Source organism: Kogia breviceps, chromosome 17, assembly GCF_026419965.1.
Source record: "Kogia breviceps isolate mKogBre1 chromosome 17, mKogBre1 haplotype 1, whole genome shotgun sequence".
Classification (NCBI taxonomy): Eukaryota; Metazoa; Chordata; class Mammalia; order Artiodactyla; family Physeteridae; genus Kogia; species Kogia breviceps.
Window position 1 is genome coordinate 41,732,229 of NC_081326.1, and position 26,421 is coordinate 41,758,649.

At 40.4% G+C, this 26,421-nt stretch overlaps 1 protein-coding gene across 12 annotated transcripts in view; it reads right to left on the reverse strand.

Moving 5' to 3' along the window:
- Positions 1-741: 741 nt before the first annotated feature.
- The window catches only part of NIPAL2 (NIPA like domain containing 2), a 72,145-nt gene continuing 46,465 nt past the window's right edge, over positions 742-26,421 (reverse strand). For 6 of the 12 annotated variants that reach the window (XM_067017085.1, XM_067017091.1, XM_067017089.1 and 3 more), the window contains 6 exons: positions 17,915-18,011; positions 12,783-12,918; positions 10,771-10,859; positions 6,594-6,657; positions 5,162-5,256; positions 2,993-3,811 (listed from right to left, as the gene is read on the reverse strand). In XM_067017085.1, coding sequence (XP_066873186.1) covers positions 3,699-3,811; positions 5,162-5,256; positions 6,594-6,657; positions 10,771-10,859; positions 12,783-12,918; positions 17,915-18,011 — 594 coding nt within the window. In that variant the 3' untranslated portion in view covers positions 2,993-3,698. Of the gene's footprint in view, positions 2,842-2,992; positions 3,812-5,161; positions 5,257-6,593; positions 6,658-10,770; positions 10,860-12,782; positions 12,919-17,914; positions 18,012-26,421 lie in introns of those variants that run through there. The other 6 variants (XR_010837376.1, XR_010837379.1, XR_010837378.1 and 3 more) reach the window with 3 other exon arrangements.

Genomic DNA, 26,421 nt, shown 5'->3' on the forward strand with positions numbered 1-26,421 from the left:
TCCCTGCATTTACCACAATTACTAAAACACTACATTTAATAGCCCAAGACTGGTCTATATTTGCATGGAAACCACATATATGTGGAATTTTATTTTTTTACTTCAAGATGGCCATAATAAGAGCCAGACAGTTGATGAGTCTAACAATTAGAAGCAGCTTCTAAATTCCCCACACAGTCATGTTGGGTTCAATTCTGAGATCTTGTTCTAAAAGTTCAAACTGTGTGGTGTTTATCTAGCAACCTCACTGAAGCACTCATATTGGCTGGTGCCAGACATGTGCATTAGGTTTGCAGTTGCCCAGTTCAAGGACGGCTCTATAACCAGCCTTGGAATTTAAATAAAGCAGTCTGGAAGGGTGTTGGAAAGGTTCATTTTAATAACTGGTTATATTTACGTCCATAATATCACTATTAAATTGGCAAGCAGGAGGCAGCCTTCGGTGTGGCCGAGCGTATACAGTCACCACCCGTGGATGAGCTGTGTGCTTTGAAACAAGAAGCATAAAGAGGTTCTTGGCTTCAGGAATTTGGCTCAGTGCTTCTCTCCATTTGAGCCATGTCCACCATTGCACCTGCTTCTTCTGGAGCCAGACTTACACATTATCACCATTATTCTTCAATAGCACTGAAATTGCACTAATCTATGAAATCTGTCTCTTCCCTTTCTTTCTCTGCCACAAACTTGAATCTCCAGGAACTTGTGGGAATGGGTTGGGGGGTTGAAAACTACATTCTGGAATCACTGCTTGAGACATTTTTTTATTATATTTTTTTCAAGTGATTCTGGTGACGAAAGTAGTATAGTTACGGGGCAAGCAAACAAACTGATAACAGTCAAATGGTAAGGACCTCTGCTTTAACCTGCTACATGGGAGGTAACTGCTACTCATTTCTGAGGCAATTATCCACTTAAGAGTGTGGGATTGGAGAGGCCCTTCTGATACAGTCAGTGGTGCTCATGAAAGAACTGCTACCTTCAACAGAGAAGAATTTGGGCACCATTGATGAACGCATTGCTTTCATTTGTATCTTACCTAAGCAACAAGATCCTAATGTAAATATCAAGACATGGCTGACACTCCCATTGTGTCCAGTTTGTTTTTTAAACTCTTGATGCCCAAGAAATAAGGAAGCAGCAGCATGGCAAGGGCAGAGGAGTCTAGACCAAGGGTTGGAAAACTATAGCGCACCAACTGGCCACCTCCTTCTGTAAATAAAATTTTACTGACACCAGCCACGCTCATTTGTTTATATACTGTCTATGGCTGCTTTCACGCTACAATGGCAGAGTTGAGTGGTTGCCACAGACAACACAACGTATGGCCAACAAACGCCAAAATATTTACTCTCTGTGTCGTTACAGGAAGAGTTTGCAGACCCCCTGGTCTAGACAGTCAGATGAGTCAAGTGTTGGCTAAAGGTCCCCAAGTCACAATGCCAAGAGAAGGTACAGGGTTGGCTTTGGTTGTTGTCGTGCCGTGTGTAATTTTAAAAATCTTTACAAGTCAGTACAAGTAAATCTCCTAGTCACCTTACTCTGGAGACGCAATATGGAAAGTAAAATTAGGTCCGAATATATTTTATATGTTACCTAAACTCCTGAAGCATTGCTGGATTGTGCAAATGTGCATGTCAATGTCACTTCTTACAACTTTTAAAAGATGCGAATGTTGGCGACCACTAAAGTACTGGCATTATGCTTGTCTCTGTGCAAAATTCTACAACGTGCAAAACCACGTGCTATAGCTAGAAATATAGTCCCACTTCAAGTAAAACTCTTCTAATTATTTTCCAAATCTTTGAAACCAGTTTTAAGAGTCACCAGAAATCTGTAGTTTAAGACACCAGACACATTTCTTAGCTGAGCCTTCCAATGCCAACATGTTGGACCAAGTTCAGTAAAACATGTCATACATTATATGACTACGTTATTTGAATTAATGGGACACTTTCCACGATGGCAGGAATTGTTACCAGGAGTTCAAAAGCCAGACATGGGCTCTAGGTTATTATTCATACATTGGTGATGGATTTGAATCTCACCTTTGTGATGACATTTGGTTTGGTTGTTTGGTTGGTCTGGTTAGGCCATGACAAAGAACAAAGATAAAAGACTCAAAGCAGTTAAGACTATAGTTTCAACAGTTCTGAGTTAAACAACCAAACAAATGTGAGACAATTAGCTGGAATAATATTGGACTGGCCTGTCAGAAGGGATCTGAAGCTTCTGAAATGTCATTAAGGATGGGGCTTATTATTTGGTGTTGGTGATAATGAAAGCTATAGCTCTTTTCTTCTCATTTAAATATTAGGAGATCATAAATAATAACAGATATGATTATGGACTCCGCCTGCAAATGTATCTTAGTTTGCTATGTATCTAGCTGCAAATGTATCTAGCTATGTCACTATGGCAGCGGAAGAGCCATTCAGGGTATGGTAGCACCTGGGTTTCCTCCCTAGACTTAGGTTGGACCGCGTGGCTGTGTTCTATGTCTACAGATTTAAAAAGGCTGAAATCCAGTTCTCTAATCATAACTGTTCTTCCACTTAGAAGAATTTTATTCTAAAGCTTGAAGTAATGCCTTGAGGAAGAAACAGAGTGTTAGTGAAAATATCACTAAGAAATTAAATATGATTTTTGAGACGTGTTAAAACATAAAAACCCACTTGATAAATTATAAGATCTAGGGCTTCCCTGGTGGCGCAGTGGTTGAGAGTCCGCCTGCCGATGCAGGGGATGCGGGTTCGTGCCCCGGTCCGGGAGGATCCCACATGCCGCGGAGCGGTTGGGCCCGTGAGCCATGGCCGCTGGGCCTGCGCGTCCGGAGCCTGTGCTCTGCAACGGGAGAGGCCACAACAGTGAGAGGCCCACGTACCACAAAAATTAAAAAAAAAAAAAAAATTATAAGATCTAAACAAATAAAGGCATAGTATATGAAGTTTGTCTTCAGTTTCAATTCAAGTATAATAGGATCATACAGCTGAAGAAAACGTCACCATTCTATTACATTTTTATTTCAAAAATTGGTACTAATTCTTAAATTTTTCCTTTCTTAAGCTTAAAAAAGTCCATCAGTCAAGGTCTTTTGGTTTTGGTATACCCCATCATAGAATGGGGTATAAATTCTAATTTAAAGACACCCTTAATTTTCAAAGGATATTTGGGGTAGGGCTAGTTTTCAGAAAAGATGATTCATCACTCAGTTTGGGAATAGGAAGGTGAAATGTTTTTGCAGAGGTTCATAAAAGATGTCTTAGGAAAAATGAATGCTCTCAAACCTTTGGTTTAGGAGCGAGATGGTGGGGCTAAAGTGTCCCTTTAAAACAAAGCAACTGACCTTGCAAGCTGTATGGGAAAAGCAACCGATGTGTTCTGCAGCCAGATCGTGAACGCACATATTTGTGTGACATCCCTGCTTGGGCAGCCAGGCTCTAATTAAGATCTAGCCAGTTCGATGATCACTAGGGAGAGGTCCAGGGTGTGGGGAACACTTCAAATCACATTCCATGAAAACATTAGACTGTCAAAGCTTAGGAAGGCCCTGATAGTCCATAGACATGGAGGTGGGGTAAAGGCCTGAAACAAATGGGAGCACATGTCAGCATAAAATAGCTGCTGACACAAATTGAACATGTGCAATTTTTTAAAAGGTGGTATCGAATAACAGGCCAGCAGCCATCCCTCTCGGCATTTCAGACCTCTTTCTTCTCTCCACTTGGGCTCTTTGTGGAGTCACTTCCATCAGGCACAGTTCCATAGGATAAGCTGTTTGAATCTGGTTGTATTTTGTCCAACGTTTGTTTCCCTGTGGAGATGATAATCACAAAGAATCTTTTGAGTTCTTACAGAAGAATAAGTCTTAATAATTTCTCCTCTATCTAGGCCACATTTTATTCCCTTTAAAAAATACTAGGTGGTCACTCTCTAAATAGAAGAGATAAACGTCAAGGAAGAAAGGCCCACGGAACTCCACGCCCCTTGATGTGTGATCCTTTCTGTCCACATGACCGAGCTGTCTCCCACCCAGGGTCTACCACGCTGAGCACAGAAATCAGGTTGGATCAGTCAGGAGATTAACATGAAGCATGTACTCATGTCCAAACCTCTCTCCTCAGTGTTCTGTCTCCTTGTCCATGTTTAGTCTAATGCATATAACAACAAAGAAAAACAGTCTTTCATAGTGGCTTCTAAAGCTGTTACTGATCCTATGTATGGGACTGTGGGAAATGAAAAATAGAGTTAAAAAGAAGTAAACTTTATTTCCTACCAAAGAACCCCTAACCATACAAGGCATCTCTAACACACACCCTTGACACGAATGCCAGTTCTTGCACTGAGTGCTCTTAGCTGATAAGATGGCTCGAATGGGAAAGAGAACACAGAACTCATAGGGCCATATTTTCTCAGTCGCAGGGATGAGGCTTTAATGGTTTTTGCTTCAAAGGCTTGGTCCTAGCAGAATGGTGGAGGAAGCTGTGAGAACATCACTGCTCCTTGTCTAGAAACCTATAGGTCACCCCAGATCCCTAGCAAAACTGGAGATGTTGGGGGTGGTGAGCAGGGGAGGAGGTGAGGACACTGTAGCCCATTTCCTTTGTTCTGGATATGGCTTGTGTTGTCTACGTGACAGAAGCTAGTTATTCTCAGTGAGAGTGGAGAACTGGGACAGTGGTGCCGCTCTGGATAAATGAAGTAAGGAAGAGGGGAAGAAGCTCGCGTTCAGGCGATTGAGAAGAACGTCTCTCTTGGCCCTACAGTGCACAGGCCACCTCCGTGTGAGCACCTGACTTTCTGGCCTTAGATGTTCCCTCAAAGGCTCTCCAAGCAACAAGGGTCTGTTCTTGCCACTCCCACTCCTTTCCCTACCCTTTTCCAATTTAAAGAAACCTAAAAAGGAAATTTGCAACATCTCCCAAATCAAGAAAACAGGATCAGTTCTTTTCTAACCCCAGTGTTCTGTGCAAAGCCGATATTCAAATAAATGATTATTAACATTTACAGTTAAACTATCACCTCTGGTTTCATCATTAAATGTACATATTTTTGAGGGTAAGAATTATGTTTTATATTAATTTAAGACCCCAGATCATACCAGCAATGATTAATTTATAAGGATCAAATTTTCTATTCTAAATTAAGGAATATACAGTTTTACCAGGGACATGTCCAAAATCAATGTAAGACTGTGGCAGATGTTCCTTTTCTCGATTTCTTGTGACCAAAACCACACCAAGGACTGACAGAAAACACCTGTAAGAATAATGGTAATAAAGAACACAAGATCACTGAAAGAGCTCACAGTGTTAAATAACTGAATTCCATATTCTACATGATGACATACATTCCACCGGTTTTATTCTTTCTGTTTCTCATGGTAAGCTGCCTAGAACTTGTCTTAATTGCTGCAGCCAATAATATTTGTCCCCAGAACCAAGACCTGGGCAGCTTCCAATAAGTCTCTGCTTCAGGTTTTTACCATCTGGAGGCTAATTTAGGCTCTAAACCCTTTGGGTAGACACTAGGTCTCATTTTCTATCCATGCATGCCCAGACTCATTACTGACATGCAACATGAGCAAAAAATAATTTATTCTTTAATTTTCTAAGATATTTTGTTGTCCTTGGCCATACGAATAGTCATAGTTTCCAGATCCCAGAAGTTTAGCCTCGCCCAAAAATCTTATGAGATTGAATTCTCAAGATAGATGATTTTCTACACTGAAAATAGTCTGGGCTCAAGTTTGCATAACAATGGTCATGCAGGATACCACATCAAGAAGCAACTAAGCATTCATAGAGTGCCAGCTGGAACCAATGGAAGAATTGATACATTGGCGATATTCTGTCAAAGTTCTGCTCTCTGTTTGCCAGAATGCCAGCAGCGACTGTCCTCCAAATCTCTAGGCAGGGTTAAAGCTGGGCACCCAGGGCTTCCCTGGTGGCGCAGTGGTTGAGAATCCGCCTGCCGATGCAGGGGACGCGGGTTCGTGCCCTGGTCCGGGAGGATCCCACATGCCGCGGAGCAACTAAGCCCGTGGGCCATGGCCGCTGAGCCTGTGCGTCCGGAGCCTGTGCTCCGCAACGGGAGAGGCCACAGCAGTGAGAGGCCCGCATACCGCAAAAAAAAAAAAAAAGCTGGGCACCCAGACACAAGAGAGGGATGGCACCAATCTGATGTTATTAGGTCCAAAGGTAGGGATCTGCCCCAGTCTTGGCCTTTTGTTCCAGGTGATCCTAGAGGCATCTGTAGTTCCCTGATTGAGATATAACCTAGGGGTTCCCAAGGGTGGGGTAGGTCTGATAGAGTATAAAAATGTGGAGTAGCTACAAGGGCCAGTGGATTTACCTTGACTTTGGCTGGAACAGAAAATCCCCAATGTTTCAGGACCCTCAGGGAGATACTTAAATCACAAAGACACTGAGCCCTGGGTAGGGTGTTAAGTTGAAAAATATGTTTCTTTTAGGAGCTCGGGGAACTGATGTTTCTTATATAATTTTCCAATTTTCTATGCCTCAGGTACGATGCCAAAAAATCTCACATAAAAGTAATAGGATTTCACATACCTTACTTCTGAGACATTTACTCACCCAAAAAGATATATAAATATAGTGAGAAAAGCTGCACCAAGGAATTCCTGATAAAATACGATACCTACCATAGAAATAGAAGATAACATTAATTTTAGGGTAAGAATATTTACAATAGCTACATATTGTTTTTCAAATTAATATATTAGTTTTTCTAAGTATAATTACCCTTAAAATGCACATCCTGTAGTTTAAAAATATTTGCATGCCATACTAAGATTTTCAGTGATTCCAAATGAAAACAGATTTGTAGACTTTATATAATGTAAGTATCATTATTAAAAAATCAGCACCATTAACATAACTTTTGCCAACAGAAATTTCTTATCCAGTCCAAGATTTGTCCCACACTGGCATGTGCAAGAAAATAAAACTCGAGTGATATTTCCCACCTACAGTTTTAAGCCTGGGGTCAGCAAGCCTGACCTGTGTATCTGGGTGGGCTCTGGGCCTTTGACACAGCGCTCGCACTTCAGGCCAGCTGCTCCCATGCTGTCAGTCTTGGCAACACCCTGTGGTTTGTGGGTCTGGCGCATGCTCATCCAGGCACTGGAGGTTGCTGATGTGCTATCCCAGCTCCATTTCTCACCACCAACCCCTCTCCCATCTCCTTCATCTGGTCTTTCCTTCTGGGTGAAGGGAAATGTGGATGTGTCCTTTACTCTGATGAGCTTTTCTTCTCTCCTTGTTAGTCTCAATGATTTCCTCTTGGCCTATGGTCCCAAAGCCTTCGTAGAGTTTTTACTAAATAAGTTATCTTTAAATTCTGTACTACTTGGAATCAAATTTGTGTGTGTGTGGTGTTAACCTTGCTACCCTGTGGACAAGTATTTATTGAGTCCTAAGTGCCAGCCACTGCTTAGGTGCTGCAGATACCACAGGGAACAAGACAGGGGCTTTCTCCATCTGAAGTCTAACTCCTCACCTAGACGATAAACTTCCTATAGGAATAAGCCATGTCCCATTCTGATGAATATTTGTTGAATGAATCAACACTTCTGAAGCATTTTTCCATGTTATTACACATTTCCTTGTGATCATTTTAATGTTTTCTTGTTATTCTGAGCTGGTGCCCCATAATATTCATTTCTTGAAGGACATTTTAAATTGTTTTAAATGTTTTGCTTCTGTAGAGTGTCAATAAACTTCTCTACATATTTTTTTCCCAGTATTTTAGGATTTTTTGTTGTTGTCGCTTTAAGAGGAATTTCTGTTAAAACAGAGCAAAAACTAAAAAAAGTGTAGTAAAATACACATAACATAAAATTTACCATCCTAAACATTTTAAAGTTTACAGTGCAGTTGTGTTAAGTATACAGTCGTCACTCGGTACCCACAGGATTTGGTTGTAGGACCCCTCCGTGGATACCAAAATCCGAGGATGCTCAAGTCCCTTATATAAAATGGCATAATATTTGCATATAACCTACACACCTCCTCCACAAATACTTTAAATCATCTCTAGATTACTTATAATACCTAATATAGTGTAAATGCTATGTGAATAGTTGCTATCATGCAGCATATTACATTTTTGCTTTTTGGAACTTTCTGGAATTTTTTGGGGGAAGGGGATATTTTCTATCCACTGTTGGTTATACCCACAGATGCAGAACTGTTGATATAGAGGGCCAACTATATTCATATTGTTGTGCAACCAATCTTCAGAACTTTTTATCTTGTAATATTGAAACTCTATACCCATTAAACAACTCCCCATTTCTGCCTCCCCCCAGGCCCTGGCAATCACCACTCTACTTTCCATTTCTGTAAGTTTGACTACTCTGGATACCTCCTATAAGTGGAATCATACAGTATTTGTCCTTTTGTGACTGGCTTGTTTCACTTAGCATAACGTCCTCAAGGTTCATCCATGTTGTTGCATGTATCAGAAATTCTTTCCTTTTTGATGGCTGGGTAATGTTCCATTGTATGTATACACCACATATTCTTTATCCATTCACCTGTCAATTTATGTTGCTCCTGACATTTGGCTACTGTGAATAATGCTGCTATGAACCTAGGTGTACAAATATCTGTTTGAGTCCCTGCTTTCAATTCTTTAGGACATATACCCAGAAGTAGAATTGCTGGATCATATGGTAATTCTATGCTTACTTTTTGAGGAACTGCCAGAGTGGCTACACCATTTTACATTCCCACTAACAGTGCACAAGGGTTCCAATTTCTTCATATACTTGCCAACACTTGTTAATTAATTAATTAATTAATTTATTTATTTGCTAGTAGCCATCCTAATGGGTGTGAAGTGGTCTTGGTTTGCATTTTCCTAATGATTAGTGATGTTGAACAGCTTTTCATGTGCTTGTTGGCCAAGCACAAGTACATCTTCTTTGAAGAAATGTCTTAATCAAGTCCTTTGTCCATTTTTTAATTGGGTTATTTATTTTTTGTTTTTGAGTTGTAGGATCAAAGAGTAGAAACATTTTTAAGGCTCTTGATAAAAACTATGAAACTCAGTTCTAGGAGGGCGGTACCATGGTACCCGACTCCATGAGAGTGCCTGCAACACTTCAGCCCTGTCAGCGTTGATTATTGAGATAAAAAGAGCAAAACAAAAGCTTTACTAAGTTAGCAGGTAAAATATGGTATCTCATTTTCGTTTTTTTTTTTTTTTTTTTTGCGGTATGCGGGCCTCTCACTGTTGTGGCCTCTCCCGTTGCGGAGCACAGGCTCCGGACGTGCAGGCCCAGCGGCCATGGCTCACGGGCTCAGTTGCTCCGCGGCATGTGGGATCTTCCCGGACCAGGGCACGAACCCGTGTCTCCTGCATCAGCAGGCGGATTCTCAACCACTGTGCCACCAGGGAAGCCCTCATTTTCGTTTTAAGCTATACTTTTTGATGGAGGCAAAGAGGAGAAGTAAGTCAAGAAGCTTCACCTCCATCCCACACTTCAGTAACATCAGGTGAACTATTATCACTCCCAGAAAGTTCCAGCTTCCCTGATTCATCAATTACTTGGTGTGCTAAGTATTCAGATCCAGTCCTGTTGGTCCTCCTATAAAACCTTCTTTTCAGGGGAACTACATGTTTTACACATCTTTAGCACAGTCATCTTAATTATTATGCTGTACGTCATGCCTATAAATGTTTTTGGCCTTGCTCTTTTCCTTTTTCAATATTTCTAGGGCACACAAGTATACAATCTTTTGTTACTTTCTTTTGTCAACAAGCATAAAATGCTAAAAAAAATTAGATGTTTTGGGATATAATCTTTCTCTTTAAAAGTACGTTTCAATTTTGGGAAACAGAAAATGCATTAATTACATTTAAAAATTGCCCGCTGGCAGTCACCCTGTTTGCCATGAAATAATAAAGATGTGTCCATTAGGCAACGGATAATACCTAATTACCTCCAAAATACATAAACTTTGCATTGGGAAATGAAGTCCTAATATGACAAGGTAGTAAATACATCTAATAAGCCAATGAACTAAGGTATACCAGTACCAAACTTACAAATGATATACCTGAATCTACTGTATTTTTGTTTGGACCAAGTTTCAAATTTATACTTTTTTTAACACTATTGTGTCTGACATATTAAAAAAATTGTCCATAGAAAGGAAAGAACTACAATAGTAGAAAAATAGAGGCCAGAACAGCAAAGGTAGTAGTTTCTATTCTCATCTGTCTGGCCTTCCCTGGAACACTGGATTCACTTTTGGACCCCTCTCTCTGATGCAGGTGGTGAGGACCAGGGAGGGAAAAGAGTTCATTGAACTGGGGATGTTTGGTCCAGAGACAGGATACAAGAGGACCCGGGCTTTGATTATCAGAAGGGCTGGCAAGGAGAAGACTCCAGAAAGCAGAACTAAGATGAGCATCTTGAATTCACAGGGAGGCTTATTTCAGTTCCAATACAGGGGAATACTTTCTAAAAATTAGAGCTCTCCAAGTTATTACAGTGATTCAAACCAGGACTGAACTGTCTCGGGGGACAGAGAGCACTGGGGAACATTCACACAAAGTAGAATAACCTCTCCTAGAGGATGTTATGGAGGAAGTTCAGACACTGGGTGGTAGCTGGGAGGATGTGGGCTATACGTTCCTTATAACCAAAATATTCCTTGATTTTCTCATTACTATGAGGGAGACTTCATTTATGCTTGTTATGGGAATAGAATCACCTAAGCGTAGAAAGCCCAAACTTACCTGCAATAATGGCACTGATTGTAAAGAAAGTATGGTTAATGGGCACCACCGTCGCTGTATGGTAGAGTTTTGTGGCTTGATTCAGGAGCCTAGAGCAGAAGACACTTACTGAAGCTCTGTCTTTAGGAGACGCTCAACAATAAGTTAACAATAACATCGAGAAATGCATGTTCTTTAGCTACAACTACAAAGGGAAAGGAAGTGCAGTAAAAGGGCATTTCCAATCAGCAGTCATAGCTTATATGCATCTGATGTATGAGATCAGATGTCAGGTTTTACGGTCTGTTTAAACCAACAACAGTAACAATGAAAAGCAATTAATCATCTTTGGAGGCCACAGAAGTTTGAGTTGGAAGCGATTCAAGCTGCTGGACCAGTATCACACTGGGGCTGATTCATTAGGATAGACTTTAGAACCTGTTAAATATCATATCTGGGGAACGGTATAGCTATCCCTTGACATGCCACGTGCCAAGAAAGAAGATGGAGAAGTAAAGGAATGTTTAATGTTTCAAAAACAATGCTCAGCCCTCCAGCTGCAGAGCACATGTGGGAGCTCAGCTTCCCATTCTGGCCGCCAGCATGGTTCAGGTTCCCACAACTGCACCGTGCAGCCCTGTCAGGGACTAGACCTTTTCTGAAGCAGTGCGTTGCATTGACATCACCTGGGCACTTTAAAAAGCACGGATGTTTAGGTCCTCTTCTAGAGCAATTGAATACAAAAATCTGTGACTAGAGCCCAAGGGTTCCTCACGTACACACACACACATTCACACAGGCATGTAAGTATATATGCGCATGTATACATATATGTACAAACAAACCTCCTAAGGTGATGAATTGTAATGGGAAGCCAGAGCTGAGAACCATGGTTCTACAGTTCCGGTGTGGTCACATAGTTCTAGTGTGAGAGGTGCAGGGACTGCAACAAGGGTGATAGGAATGTAGTTTACCTTCAGTTGTATCTGACTTTTAAATTCCTGAAGCAGAGTTTAAAGATAATGATGCTAATCACTAAATTCTGAAAGCAATTGTAACTGGACTGATTAATTCAGAAGAGAGGTGAAACAAAACAGTTTCATGATTCAAGTGTTAGATACACACTTGGTCATATACACAAACAAAAGAAACAGTTTGTCTATGACAAATGAAACAGCGACAGAACATTGGATTTCTCCTGTGACACACTCCTTGTAACAGGGTCCGTATTCAACCCGTAACAGTTAGACTTGACTTCTAGCACCTAAGGAAGGAACCACTCTCCTCCAAAATGTGAGCTTTGATTTCCTGGCTGGCACTGGGCTGGTGCTCCTGCATAGCATTTTGGGGTAACCAGAAAACTTTCTGGTGGACTCAGGAGAACCTAGCAGCAAAGGCAAAATCATGATGTGAAATGGAGGGGAAGAGACTGGTGCAGATGGAGGTGCGGGGAGAGAAGAGCAGAAATTAAAAATGTTCCATATCACCCCTGTGAGGCCCCAAGAGAAATGTAAAACAATCATTCTGCAATCCCGTGGGTGCAAAAAAAATTCTGGCTAAAGATGCAAAGTTTTGGGGAAAGGATTTCCCTCCCGGCCAAACGTCTGGTTTTGTCCATCTCTGGGCAATTAATGAGTATGAGCTAAGAAACGAAGGTGAAGGGTTCATGTATTTCCTATATTTAGAATGAAATCCTGGATGTGGACCTGCCCCTTTGATTTATTGCTAATGACAACCTGTGGGCGGTGAATATTAATTACAAGCAGAAGAGCATCAGGAAAGTATCAAAGTGCACTTAGCTGGATTATGGCCACACTTTAGAACTCACAAAACATGAAGGCAATGCTTCGTAAAAACTTATTATTGAATGTGAAGGATAAAGCCAGGGATATTGGCTGAGGATAAGCATAGACCCCTCACCCTTAGAAATCAGTTGCATCTAATTTTAATTATCAACTGAGGCCAATAAAGATTAATGCTCAGAGAAGCATAGGAATGTTGAAAGAGCAGTGAGTATGTAAGAGCCAACTTACTTGACTTGGAAAACACAAGATGCTATCATGATGATAAACATGATATAGAAGATGGGATAAGTTAGTTGAATTTTATCCGTCACAGAAAAAGTGATCATGCCTGAGACGGCTTTTACTGAAATAACAGTCAATGAGGCTGAAAAAGAAAACACAAAACACAAATAAAATACATATTTGAGATAGAATTACGAATAAATAGCTTAACTTTACACGGTAGAGTAGTAAATACCCCTACTATGCTTTAAGAAGGAAGACTGCCCTGAGAGGTGTAGGGTAGGTTGTGATGCCAGGCAAGCAGTAGTCTTGTTGCTCAAGCGGTGGCCTTTCCATTTGCTTAAATCAGCTAAAGATCTGCTGTGTGACTGAGTGCTTATCTTTGGAGCAAGATGCTTATTCTCCAGCCCTCACTGTTGAAAGGATGCTGTGGAGCTTATAATTACTAGTAGACGGGAAAGGAAGAAAACACTGAAGGGAGGAGATAAGAAAAGGCAGATTGCCCATGTGACATTAATGGGAAAATAACTATTCAACTATACTGAAAAAATTTAAAGCCAAATGGATGAGAAAACTGGAATGTGAAAAGCAACTCACTCCGTGAGTTTACTAAGAGTTGTACTAAGTCTACGTATGAGCCCTTTTGTTAGTAAACGCCTAGAAGTTTTCATTAAAAATATTTTTTGACAAGGACGTTAATAGTAAGCAGGACAGAGCTGAGTATTCATTTCTCAGAGTCAACCCTAAATCTAAGATTTACATAAGCAATGTCTGTTTATTTTCTATGCTAAAGAGGAACTTATCACTATGAGAACAAGTTTCTCATATGTTTCAAACAGCAATGAGGAAAAAGTGATTTGATAAGGTTATGTTAGTATGAAAGCAAGGAAGAATTTTCTGGAAACACAGTGTTTCTGTAGGAAGAAGAGAGTGTTTTCTTTTTGTCTTAGGTCTCTTGAAACTACTGTTGCATATAATTCCATAATTTAGCTGAAACTCACAGAAAGTTAAAAGATAATTTTTACATGAAATCAAATATCTGTAAATCAAAGGCAGTGTGAAGAAGAAATACTATCTTTAATCTACTTGGTTGTAATATATCTGAGCTTTATTCCTTTTAGCTTTTGAAAAGGATATATATATATATAAAATGTTTAAAATAGCAGGTGATGGCCAACTAGGAAAAGCCTAGTTTTCCAAAAACTAAAAATATACTTTGACTTGAAGGATACCAGGGCACACTTCCAAATTAGGCATTTTCTTTCTGTTAAAAGTCATAATTAACAGAGGAGACCAGGTGATAAATTCTAAAAACAAACTCCCAATCTGAACAAAGAGGCCCTACAGCTGGGCCCTTCTTCACCTTAAATGTTTTTTGACTTGGTCATTTTACATATTTTCTATAGAATATGAAAACAGTCATATTTTAGCTAATCTAGAAAGGTAAAATATCTATAGACATGTATGTCACTTGATGGTTTAAGTTTATAAGGTTAGCTCTTAAGGGGCCTTGATTTCCTCCTAAACACTTGGCTTGAAATTAGAGCATGACGTGGTGATGGGCTTGTGGTCTGAACAGCCAGGTTTCCAAAAGAGATCATTAACGGAGAAAGAGTTGAACACACTCTTCCCTTCGCCGCAGAACCTCAGGGTTGCAAAGGCCACCTAACTCAACCACCATCTGATGTTAAATTATACTTAAATACAAAACAAAAACAAAACTAGAATTCTTTATTAAACAGCTAAACCAACTATCAGTTGCTAGAGTTAATCACTATATTTTCAAAGCATGCACAATCACCACCTGATTAATCACTATTTACTGTATTTCTAAGCTGGTGTTGAGTACTTCTAAATTTTTTTGAGGGCGGGGGTAGTTAATGAGGATGGGTGGGGATACCAAATTGTAATGCAGTATCATTCTAATGCTGTAGATATAAAAGTAGAAAGTACTCACATATGCACAGAAAAAATGGCTAGAAGAAACTACATCAAGATACTATCAGTGGCTATCTGTACGCAATGGGATTATGAATAAACTTTAAACTCACTTTTTTTTAACTATAAAAAGTATACATGCCCATTTACAAAAATTTGGAAAATGCAGAAAAGTCTGGAAAGAAATAAAAATCACCTGTAATCTCAACACTCATCCCCAAATCATTTTTAACATTTGAGACTCTGTAGTTATTTTTCTATCGCTAAGCACAAATATACTATAACAGGTGAATCATACAGTATATACTACTTAGGAACCAATTTTCCATCACCATTAAGTATTTTCTATGCCAGTAATTATTCTTCTAAAGTATGGTTTTTATTGGCTGGAGAGTAAGCCTTTGTATGAATGGGAATGCCTTTTGGGAATTCCTTACTCTTGGATATTTTGATTGTATCCATTTTTTTGGTATTAAAAATGAAACTGTGATGAACATCCTTGAATACAAATCTTTGTATATCATTCTGCCAATTTCTGTAGGAAAATCACCTAAAGGGCAATTACTGTGTTGATAGCCACTGTTCTTCTGAAATCTATTGGTAAACTATCTTCTACGGAGGACCAGACACCCATCATATCATGCTGCAATGCTCAATTATATGAATTTTTATATTTTATATTTTATAGTTTCTTGTTATCTTTCTGTTTTTTTAATTCTCAGCAGTAGACATGTATTACTTTCATAATTATAACAGTACGATTTTTGCCCAACATTAATTATGCTGACCCATGTTTAAAAGTCAGCCTTCTCAGTTTATTCCTAGTTCTTCCTCAGAACTGATTCTTGGGTTTATTGATCGATCCATTGCTTTTCTGCTTTCTATTTCATTAATTTTTGCCTTTATCTTTACTAATTGCTCCTTTCTGCTTGCCTCAGCTTTATTTCTGTGCTTTTATCCCCTAACTTCTTGAGTTGAGTACTTAATTGACTTACATTTACAGCAATGAATTTCCTTCTGAATACAGCATTAGTCATAAACTATAGGTTTAATATTAAGTGTTTTCATAATAATTTAAGAAATACATGCTGTAATGAAATCGTGGTTTCTGCTTTGGCCCAGCTGCAGTTTAAGCATAGTGTTTAACATTCCCAGGTGGTACGGTTTTAGTGGTTCTATTTTTGTTATTATTTTCTGTTTTTATTTCACTGTGATCTGAAAATGTGGTCTGTACTATTTCAGCTTCCTGGAATTTATCAAAAATTTCTTTGTGGCCAATTATAAGATCAGCTTTTGTAAATGTTACACAGGCACTTGAAAGAAGATGTATTCTCTGCTTTCTGGATTTAGAGTTCAACATTAGAGCTGCCAGATCAAAATTAAGCATTCAGTTTCTCTAATTTTACATATTTTTCTGTCTCCTTATTTCCAAGAGCTAAGAGAAGTCTCCTGCTCCTCTTATATTTATGCTAATGTAGTTTCTGAAATAGCTGCTGCCCAGTCTACTGAGGGCCCCTGTCCCCTGATGCCTCCTCCTTCCAAGCCCCAGTCCTACCCTGATTAGCAACTAAATACTAATAGGGGAGCCTCCAGGATCCTCTGTTGCATTTAGTGCTTCTGCCTTGATTTTAACTTAGATGGTAATATAATGACCTTCTGCTTTCTTTTACTTTCAATCTGAGTTACCTTGTTTAGATGAAATTTATGTATGAAGTCAAAACATTTCACAACCACCAGAGGCCAGTCAGAAAGGGTGATGTTTCAATAACCCTTATAGAGCTGAACCAGAGGAAACTGGCTGAATCCAATTTCAGAATCTTTTTCAAAATCAATAGGGGAATTTTTCTTAAGTCCAATTTGGAAATCTTTCTTTTTTACTTGGTAAACTTACCCCATTTACATTTATGATCAAAGCTGATATGTATGGTCTTAATTCTGTTATCTGACTTTCCTATTTAAAATTTCCTTTATTTTCAATATTTTCCTACATAATGTGCATCTTTTCTCTTAGTTTGCTTTTGTTCTCCCTACCTGGTAATTTGGAAGAAAAAAAATATAAAGTTTCTTTTCTGTTCTTTTGATCAACCACATACTTGAACATGTTCTAGATAGAGTAAATCTGTTTCTATAAGTAACTATCACAAATGCAACTCTTCCAATTCAAAGGAGAGTTGATGAAAAGAAGAAATGAAACCTCCAGAAACTCATGAATATGGGAGTTGCAGCTGCCTCAAAGGTATAAATATAATGTACAAAGTTCGAGTAAACAACATGTGATGGATGCGTCATCTTAGGCAAAGAAGGAATCATAAATAAATTTTTGAAAAGGGAATTTCCCAAATGATTAGTGAGATCTCCTAGTGTTGATATATATATATATATATATATATATATATATATATATATATATATATATATGTATATGTGTGAGAGAGAGATATAGAGGAGTGGGGAGGGAGAATAGATTAAAAAATATATAGAGGGCTTATGTAAGCATCAGTTTTCAAATCTTACAAGGTGCCTCTGGAAAAAAAGGAAATGGGTAGTTAAATAATGAATGAAAGAAATGTTGTATTCAAGAAAAATCATACTGCTCACATTTGTTTCATATTAGCCATGTTTTAAAGTTTGATTTTTTTTTTTCCTAAATGTAAACAGGATAGGCCTAGATAACTTCTTTTTTTTTTGCCTCTCACTGTTGTGGCCTCTCCCACAGGCTCCGGACGCGCAGGCTCAGCGGCCATGGCTCACGGGCTTAGTTGCTCCGCGGCATGTGGGATCCTCCCAGACTGGGGCACGAACCCGTGTCCCCTGCATCGGCAGGCGGACTCTCAACCACTGTGCCACCAGGGAAGCCCTAGATAACTTCTGATACAAAAGTTTCATTTGGGTTTATTCATTTGTTTCTCTTTTAATATTCTTCAATTATTTACTAAGAAAAAACTCCCCAAATTGTCAGAGAGCAAATAAAATTATCAAGAAGTAAAAATCCTTAAATATATTAAAAATTAAACATATATCGGTTGCAGCAATGGACATGCAAAGTACAATTTGAGTAACTGAGAATCAGTTTTTATAGATCAGAATTGAAAAGTAGAAACAATGAGAAAAAATAGAATGCTCAAATATTTTCCTTTAAAACTCTTTTATGACTTAGCATGGTTAGATTAGATAATTAGAAAACAAAAAAATATCCTTACCTAGAAGTGCCACCAGGGTTAGCAGAATCACAATGTGTTTTATTCCTTTTCGTTTATGGAAATATAGGAGAATGCAGAAAATTAGTATTTCTAAAATCTAGAAATGAAAAAGATGAAAAAGAGTAAAGGGTAAATTATTCTATACGAAGTCTTCAGAATGTCACACTTCTCTTTTTGATTTTGCAACAACTATCATATGAGGGTTGAGGATGACTGGAGCTCCTAAGGACAATTATAAATATATGAGAACAGCATAAGGAGCCTTAGTGATCCAGACCCAGACTTCTAACATCACCTACATGGCAATGATGCCCAAATCTAGATCTCCAGTCCTGATCTCCCAACTCCAGTTTCATTTATCCAGTTGTCTACCAGACATTTTCACATGCATTTTTTTGGGGGGCGCTGCATTGGGTCTTCTTTGCTGTGCATGGGCTTTCTCTAGTTGTGGTGCGCGGGCTTCTCATTGTGGTAGCTTCTCTTGTTACGAAGCATGAGCTCTAGGCACGCAGGCTTCAGTAGTTGTGGCACGCGGACTCAGTAGTTGTGGCTCATGGGCTCTAGAGCACAGGCTTAGTAATTGTGGTGCACAGGCTTAGTTGCTCCACAGCATGTGGGATCTTCCTGGACCAGGGCTCAAACCTGTGTCCCTTGCATTGGCAGGCAGATTCTTAACGACTGGGCCACCAGAGAAGTCTGACACATGCATGTTTAACAGCCATAACACACGAATATGGGCAACACTTAATTCTTTTTTTTTTTTTTTTTTTTGCCACATCGTGTGGCATGCAGGTTATTAGTTCCCCGACCAGGGATCGAACCTGTGCCCCTTGCAGTGGAAGTGCAGAGTCTTAAACACCGGACTGCCAGGGAAGTCCCAAGGCTTAACTCTTTATTTATTTATTTTTTGGCTGCATTGGGTCTTCGTTGCTGCAGGCGGGCTTTCCTAGTTTTGGCGAGCGGGGGCTACTCTTCCTTGCGGTGCATGGGCTTCTCATTGTGATGGCTTCTCTTGTTGTGGAGCACAGGCTCTAGGTCCGCAGGCTTCAGTAGTTGTGGCCACGGGCTTAGTTGCTCCATGGCATGTGGGATCTTCCCGGACCAGGGATTGAACCCGTGTCCCCTGCACTGGCAGGCAGATTCTTAACCACTGCACCACCAGAGAAGTCCCCAACACTTAACTCTTGGTGGCCTACTTTCCCTACCTGTTCCTCCTGGGCCTCCACCCCATCAGGAGGTGGCACCACCACATGCCCTGCTGCACAAGCTGAAAACTCCTCCTTTTCCCTCATTCCTCGTCACCCTCTCTGACTAGTGCAACAGCTTCTACTTTGTCTCTGATTTGACTCTTGTCTCTTTACAATCCAGACATTCAGCAGCAAGAGGAGTTATTTAAAAGTACAATTTGGATAATGAAGTATTTCATTCATAGAGAGTATATATGAATATACATATCAGGTATTTACAGTAATGTGACAAGTACCATTGTGCCCTCTACTCAACCTGAGAAATAGAACCCCTCAATCCCTGTGAAGTCTCTCGCTCCCAACTGTACTCCCCTCCTCCTGCAACCTCCCCAGGAACCGCTACATTGAGTTTTGTGTTTACCATTCATTTTCTTTATACTTTATCACATTTCTACGTATCCCCAAATGACGCCATTTATTTTTGCACACTTGTTCTTTATACAAGTGGAATTATACTTGCTTTCACTCGCTTGCTTTTTTTTTCACTGTGTTTATGAGATTCATCCAGAATGATACATGTAGTAAAAATAGAAATTAGATCTAGTCATTCCTTTGCTTAAACGTCCCAGCACGTTAAGAATAAGCTCCACACTCCCTCCTGGATTACAAAGCCCCAGTTAACTTCTGGGACCTCATCATCTTGTACGGCTGGCTCCAGGGCAGTCCAACCTGCACCGGCCACAAATGGCTTACCCCTCCCCGCCAACCTCTGCCACCCCGCTGAGTCCTTTGAGGTCCTCAGATTGCTCAGCTCTGGGGCCTTTGTACTAAGAGTTTGCCCTGCCTGGAATGCTCTTTCCCTGAGCTATTGTTTGCACAATGACTCCTAGTCACTCAGTTCCTCGGAGAGATCTTCCCAGATGGTTCTGATCTCACAGAGCCACCCAGTCATCCTATCACAACCCCGACTTCAGGTGGCTACTGTAGAGTATTTTATCATGACCTCTTCGTGTGGTTATGTGTTTCTTGTCTCCTTCCCACTAGCACATCTGCTCTATGAGAACAGGGACCTTTTCTGCCTTCAGTGCCTATTTTTCGAATTAATGAGTAAGTTACACCTCAAAGTTATTATGAACAACTTGCCAAAAAACAAGCCTAATGTCTAATAAACTGAGTGTTCAATAAGTATTAATTGAATGTCTAAAATTTTCCTACCTTTAAGAAAACTAGTATAATTTTGAGTTCTCGATTTTATTTTATTTTTATTTTTATTTTTTTGCGGTACGCGGGTCTCTCACTGCTGTGGCCTCTCCCGTTGCGGAGCACGGGCTCCGGACGCGCAGGCTCAGCGGCCATGGCTCACGGGCCCAGCCGCTCCGCGGCACGTGGGATCTTCCCGGACCGGGGCACGAACCCGTGTCCCCTGCATCGGCAGGCGGACTCTCGACCACTGCGCCACGAGAGAAGCCCTCAATTTTATTTTTGTTTTAGCTTTTTTTTCTTTTTTGTAGTCCTTAAGATAACCTGAAGCATAGCTTTTTTTTTTTTCTCCCCCCAAAGAGACAGTATCTCTGGACTGAAATCATAAATATGAATGTTTCCATTGGACAAGTGAAAATACCAGCATTAATTTTTTTCTTAAAAATGACTAGAGTTAGGAACTTCACTACTTTCAGGGCTGCATTTTACTTATGGAGCCCTAAATAAACATGTCTCTTCTGTTCTAACTCAAGGTTTTGCTTGTTGGTTTGTTTCTCCCTTTAATCCTCTGTGGGCATGGAAGGCAGCAGGACCGTATCTTCCTCATTTAAAAACCTTTGCATCTAACGTGGAAGATTAACTCACCCCTTAGTCTTTTCTTTTCCTGGCAAATTAAACCAATCGTTTTAACTCTTCCTTATAGCACTTACTTGCCAGACCTTTAATTTAATCAAGTCGTGCTACAAAAGCTAGTCAACTCCTATCTCTTTGCTTTCCTGAAAGCTGCTATCCAAACCGAAGCATCCCTCTGGGCTTGGTCTCCCCTCCACCACAGCTGTCCATTTCTCATGTGATACAATTACAGACAGCTCCCAGCAGCTTTCGGGACCACTGTATTTGTGGCTGGAGGGAAGAAAGCTCTTCCTGCACTAAGGCACAGAGCATGTTAGCTAAATCTGTTAGCACGCCAACTATTAACATCTTTTGGGGGGATGATGGTAGTTAACAGTTTTGAAAATCATGTATGACTTTTTAAAAAACTCTATCTCTGTGGCTTCAGATCTATAAAACATGAGTTCCTATTATTCACAGAATGACTGCAGTTGCCCTGGGTTCTGTCGTGTGGCAAGAGATCACAGAGCTCCCGGGAATAAAATATTCAAGCAGCATGAGTTAATGTTAATTTTTTCTTTTCTAGTAACATTTTCTCTCCTCTCTGAAAAAAATCAATATCAGAGAAGCTGTGACTTCTGCAGGTTGTTGCGACCCAGGAAGAGGCTGCTTTGCTGACTGCTATCTCAGAGGCCAGAAATATTAACAGCACCTAGTGCATGCCTGCCACATGCTTTACTTGTACTAATTCATTGAATCCTCACAACAGCCTCAGGAGGTGGGCACTATTACTGTCCTCATTTTACAGATGGGGAAACCAAGGCTCAGAAGGGTTAAGTGGTACAGCTCTGGAAGGCAGAATTATGCCCCCCCCTCCCACCCCAAGATGTCCACGTCCTAATCTCTGGAACTTGTGTGCATGTTACTTTCCACAGCAAAGGGGCTTTGCAGATGTGATTAAGGCTATGGACCTTGAGATGCGGAGATTATCCTGGATTATCCGAGTGGGCCCAGTGTAGTCACAAGGGTCCTTAAAAGCAGAGAACCTTCCCAGCTGTGGTCAGAGAGAGATGTAACATGAGAAAGACCCAAGTCAAGGAATGCTGGCTGCCTCTAGAAGCTGGAAAAGGCAAGGAAACAGATTCTCCCAAAGGGGCGCTCGCAAGGAATACAGCTCTGCCAATACCTTGATTTTAGTCCATGAGACCTGTGTTGGACTTCTGACCTTCAAAACTGTAAGAAAATTAATTTGTGTTGTTTTAAGCCACTAAGTTGGTGACAATTTGTTATGGAAACAATATACCTGAAGTCTTTCCAGAGGAACAAAATTTTCAGGATGAGTTTTCTGAATTATTCTGGGTTTTCTGGATTCATTCTCCAATTTGATTTAAAGGCATGCATCACCCTGTTTTCAGTGGTAAAAAGGGCGCTGGCAGTTCATGGGATGATGTGACAAAAGAGATACGCAAAATTTCATCACTGGCAACCTTAGTCTTACTACCAGAATCTGAGCCTGTGTTCACCTCCTTTTCTCTCACAGAGTTCTTTCTGAAAGTATAGCCTTTGATATAGCTGCCTTGTCCAAAAGAAATGAGCTCTGCAAAGGTTCTCTCTAAGGCCAAGCCTGGACAAAGGTCTGATACTCGGAGGTCAGCTTGTATTAATTCTGCTTGGAGAGCTGTGTGGGGACATGAACTGGAGTGTGCACCCCAGAACTGGATGACCTGGTTCTGAATTCTGGCTCTGCCACTTAGTATTTAAGTGACCTCGGACAAGTTACTGAACCTCCCTAACTCAGTGTCTCCATCTGCCAGTGTCTAGGGCTGTTGTGCAGATGAAGGACAGAACGCGGTCGGACTGGGCATAGGGCTCAGACTGCTCGGTGAGGGTGGCTACTGCGGCCGCAAAGTGAATCCTAGTGCAGACCTGCGAGTGCTACTTACGTCCAGACAACAAAGCAGGTGAACCTCATGCAACAGACACGGAGGCTTTGTACACACATAGTTTTCTCCCTTCAGGTTTTAACACCTGCTGGTGGGTTGTTGAAGCAGCTTTTGACAGAAAGGCCAACTTAATCATTGGCTTCGGGGTAGAGAATTACACCAATCGACAGGCTGGGTCCCTGCTTCGGCTGATTTAATTTTTGGTCTAGTGGAGAGGAAATGAGCACCATGCAGATTATTTTCTGAAGGATTTTATGTTCACAGGAGAGGTTTCCATCTGAATAGTCTATGGGGAAATCTGGGTGGGCAAAACAGCCACAGTGAAGCCTGCCAAAGAACACGAATTAACTGAGGCTCAGAGCCACGTTCCCTCATGTGGGTTCTGCAGAGGCATTAATAATTGCTACTCAACAAAAGGCCCTTCAAGAAAAGGGCCTCGTCGTCATATAAGCCTGTGCAGGGCAGGATTAACAAGGTTAAGCCTGTCTCTTTCCTAAAGGACTTCTAGTTTTTAACTTGCTGATGGAGATGACGAATTTCTCAGGGGCCCATGTATGTTTTATAGCATCTCTCCAAGCTAGTTTGACCTTGCAAACTTGATTGCTCATTGCTTTTTGGCAAGCGGCAGGTGGGAAAGTCTGTTTTAGTGGGTGAGCAAAGGACACTTCACTCCTCTCTGGCCAGTAGACACGAGGCTCCTCAAATCCTCTTCCTGCCCCAAAGAGTCCCAGCTCAGAGGGTAGGCTCCTGGGCCTTGTTTCTGAGGCTTTGACTTCATGTAAGCCTTAAAGGGAAAATGGATATTGACCTGGGACAGGTCAACACAGACCTGCTACAAGGAGATGCTATTAACTAGTCTGTAATATGACTTTACAATCCCCTTTTGAGATATGTAAAATGTATTCAGACTTAAAATATTTTTATTCATTTTATTAGTTATTTGATCAGTCCTGAAAGGCAGTTCAGGTATTGCATTTATACTTGGTGTAATACAAAAACTGTTAGATGAACGTACTTCAAAGAATCGTCTTAATTACTGTAATTATGATCTTTGCAATTATGGTTTGCAGAAAAAGCACAGACTCTGCCACGTTGAAGGATTAAAGATTAATTACGTAGATGTTTAACAGATTTAAACCAAACTTCAGCTCAAGATCTTAGTATGTAATTGATAACTTCTAGAGTCTTTAGAGATGCAACATATAATGGATTAAATTCCAAACTGAGATAAACTAAGATAATACAGGTCTATTCCCCTAAGAGTCTAATGCCAATAGTGCTATCCAAATGTGCCTTTATTAAAGGTTTATTTTATGCTATCTTATAAATATCTGGAATTATTTACATTTTTGGCAACATTTACTTTCAAATATACTTTCATTATTTTACAGGAATATGGGTCTCTCCCAGGACTATAAAATTCCTGCTTCAGGAATTCCCCTCTGTATTCTAGGTGGCTAATAAGTTGAATGAATTGTGAATAAATGAATTAATTAAGAGCTAACTTTGGAGAGTGGAAAAATGCAGTTAATTTCAGAGTACTTTTTTCGTGGAACTATAAGGTTTAAAAAGGTAGTTTCGTTCTTTTAAAATGTTTTCTATGGTGTTAAAACGATATAAAATACATCATCATCAAACAATGCTGTTTATTCCAGGAAATAAGTCTTGATGCATCTTTAATCTCCAAAGGATTCAGCTCAGGCTTTTAATTTTCTGGTCACAGACTCTGTGACCCTTTTCTTACCGGATGAAGAATTTGTTTTGCTTGTAGGCAAAGAATAATAATGTGTTGGTAGGACATCAAGTCTAGACTATCACGAAATGCTCAATGAGCCCTTCTAGTGCTTAGATTTGATTAATGAAAGCCTTAATAGTTAAAGGCCTGGGTATGGTGGACAAGTAGGAAGATAAAATAGGGGAGGCGGAGACACAAAGTATGACGGACCTGAGGAAACCTACTCTGAATTGGGAAGCCCAATCCTAAAGTTTGATGGAGGGCAGGGGTAAGGGGAACCTTCCAATTTAAGAGAGGAGGGAGTTTAGGGGAAAAGATATTGAGTTCAGTTTCTGAGATGTTACTTTTGCAGAATCTATGGGAACATCCAAGCAGGGACAAGTAATAAGTAGACAGATGAGAACACAGCTTTGCAGCTTAGAAGAGATCTGGGAAGGAGATGCAGGTCTGGATTTGGAAGTCTTTCTAAAGAATGATAGTGGTGGAGTGGGCAATGAGATCACCCTAGAAAACCCTGGACGAGTTTGTAGCACAAATAGATAAACAGTGGATGGCAGAAGAGAAGGAGTTACCTACCAAGAGCCTGGGATGGACTGATCAGAGAGAAGAGAAACAGGGAAACTAAACCGAGGAAGCCCGAGAAGAGAGAGATGCAAGGAGAAGAGGGTGGACCATCAGGAAGTGCTGCACGAGGCTCAAGAAGAATCAGGACCAAAAAAAGCAATTCCACTTGGTAATTCGTGGGGAGGGGTCTACTAGCTTAGGACAACTGAGGAGTGACTAGGAGCTGAGAAAGTGGAGGGGAATAAATCTTTGGTGGTGTTTAGAAGGGAAATAGGATAGTTTATTAAAGGGGGTGTAGAGTATGAGGAATGTTTTTAAACAGTGTCTCTGTTGAGTAAGAGAAAGAAGTACAGTGAGAGACTATAAAAAGAAAAGCCCTATAAACACATGTGTCCGAGTGGTCAGAATTGTATATCAGAGATGGTAAAATATATAGGATTCTTGTCATACAACTAGGAAGGGCCACACCATAGTGTAATACCATGCAGTTCCTGCCGTAATATCCTGAGTTACATCACACTGAGAGCAAAGTTCTTCATGTCTCTGCAAATGCCAATGTCACACATTTAAATAATAGGTATACAGCAGGATCATACTGTTTTAATGGCAGAGCACTGGACCAGATAGTTTTTTGAGGTCACTTCCAACCCTAAAAATGTTAGACTCTGTGTGCTTTGATTATTTTTATTGAATTCACAACTCTTGATATTTTACCAATTCGGTTCTTGGTTAAATGCTCATTTAGACAATGCCAGTTTTCTTCTTACTGCCTGCCCTTCCTAGAATATTCTTATTCTCCAATCTAAACTGACTTCCATAACAAGTTACATACCAACCATTTCAATCTCATTCTCTGTACCAGGGGTCCCCATCCCGCGGGCCTCAGACCTCTACCGGCCTGCACAGCAGGAGGTGAGTGGCGGGTTCACCTGTCACTCCCCATCGCTCCTCGTCGCTCGCATTACTGCCTGAATCACACCCCAACCCCCCTCCGTGGAAAAATTGTCTTCCACGAAACGGGTCCCTGGTGCCAAAAAGTTTGGGGACCACTGCTCTATACCCACTGGATACAGCCATTGCATCAAATAAAATATCCCAATTAGTGGCTTCCAATTTCTACATCAGCTCATTCTGTTCTTTCTTTTACGCATCTCTCAGTATTGTCCTACCTGCTGTCTCCTTCTCCTAAGACAGGCTACTGCATTGGTCTCAAAGAATGCTTTTTTGAAGGGAATACCTATCTTGGATAAAATTCAGTGAAGTAAA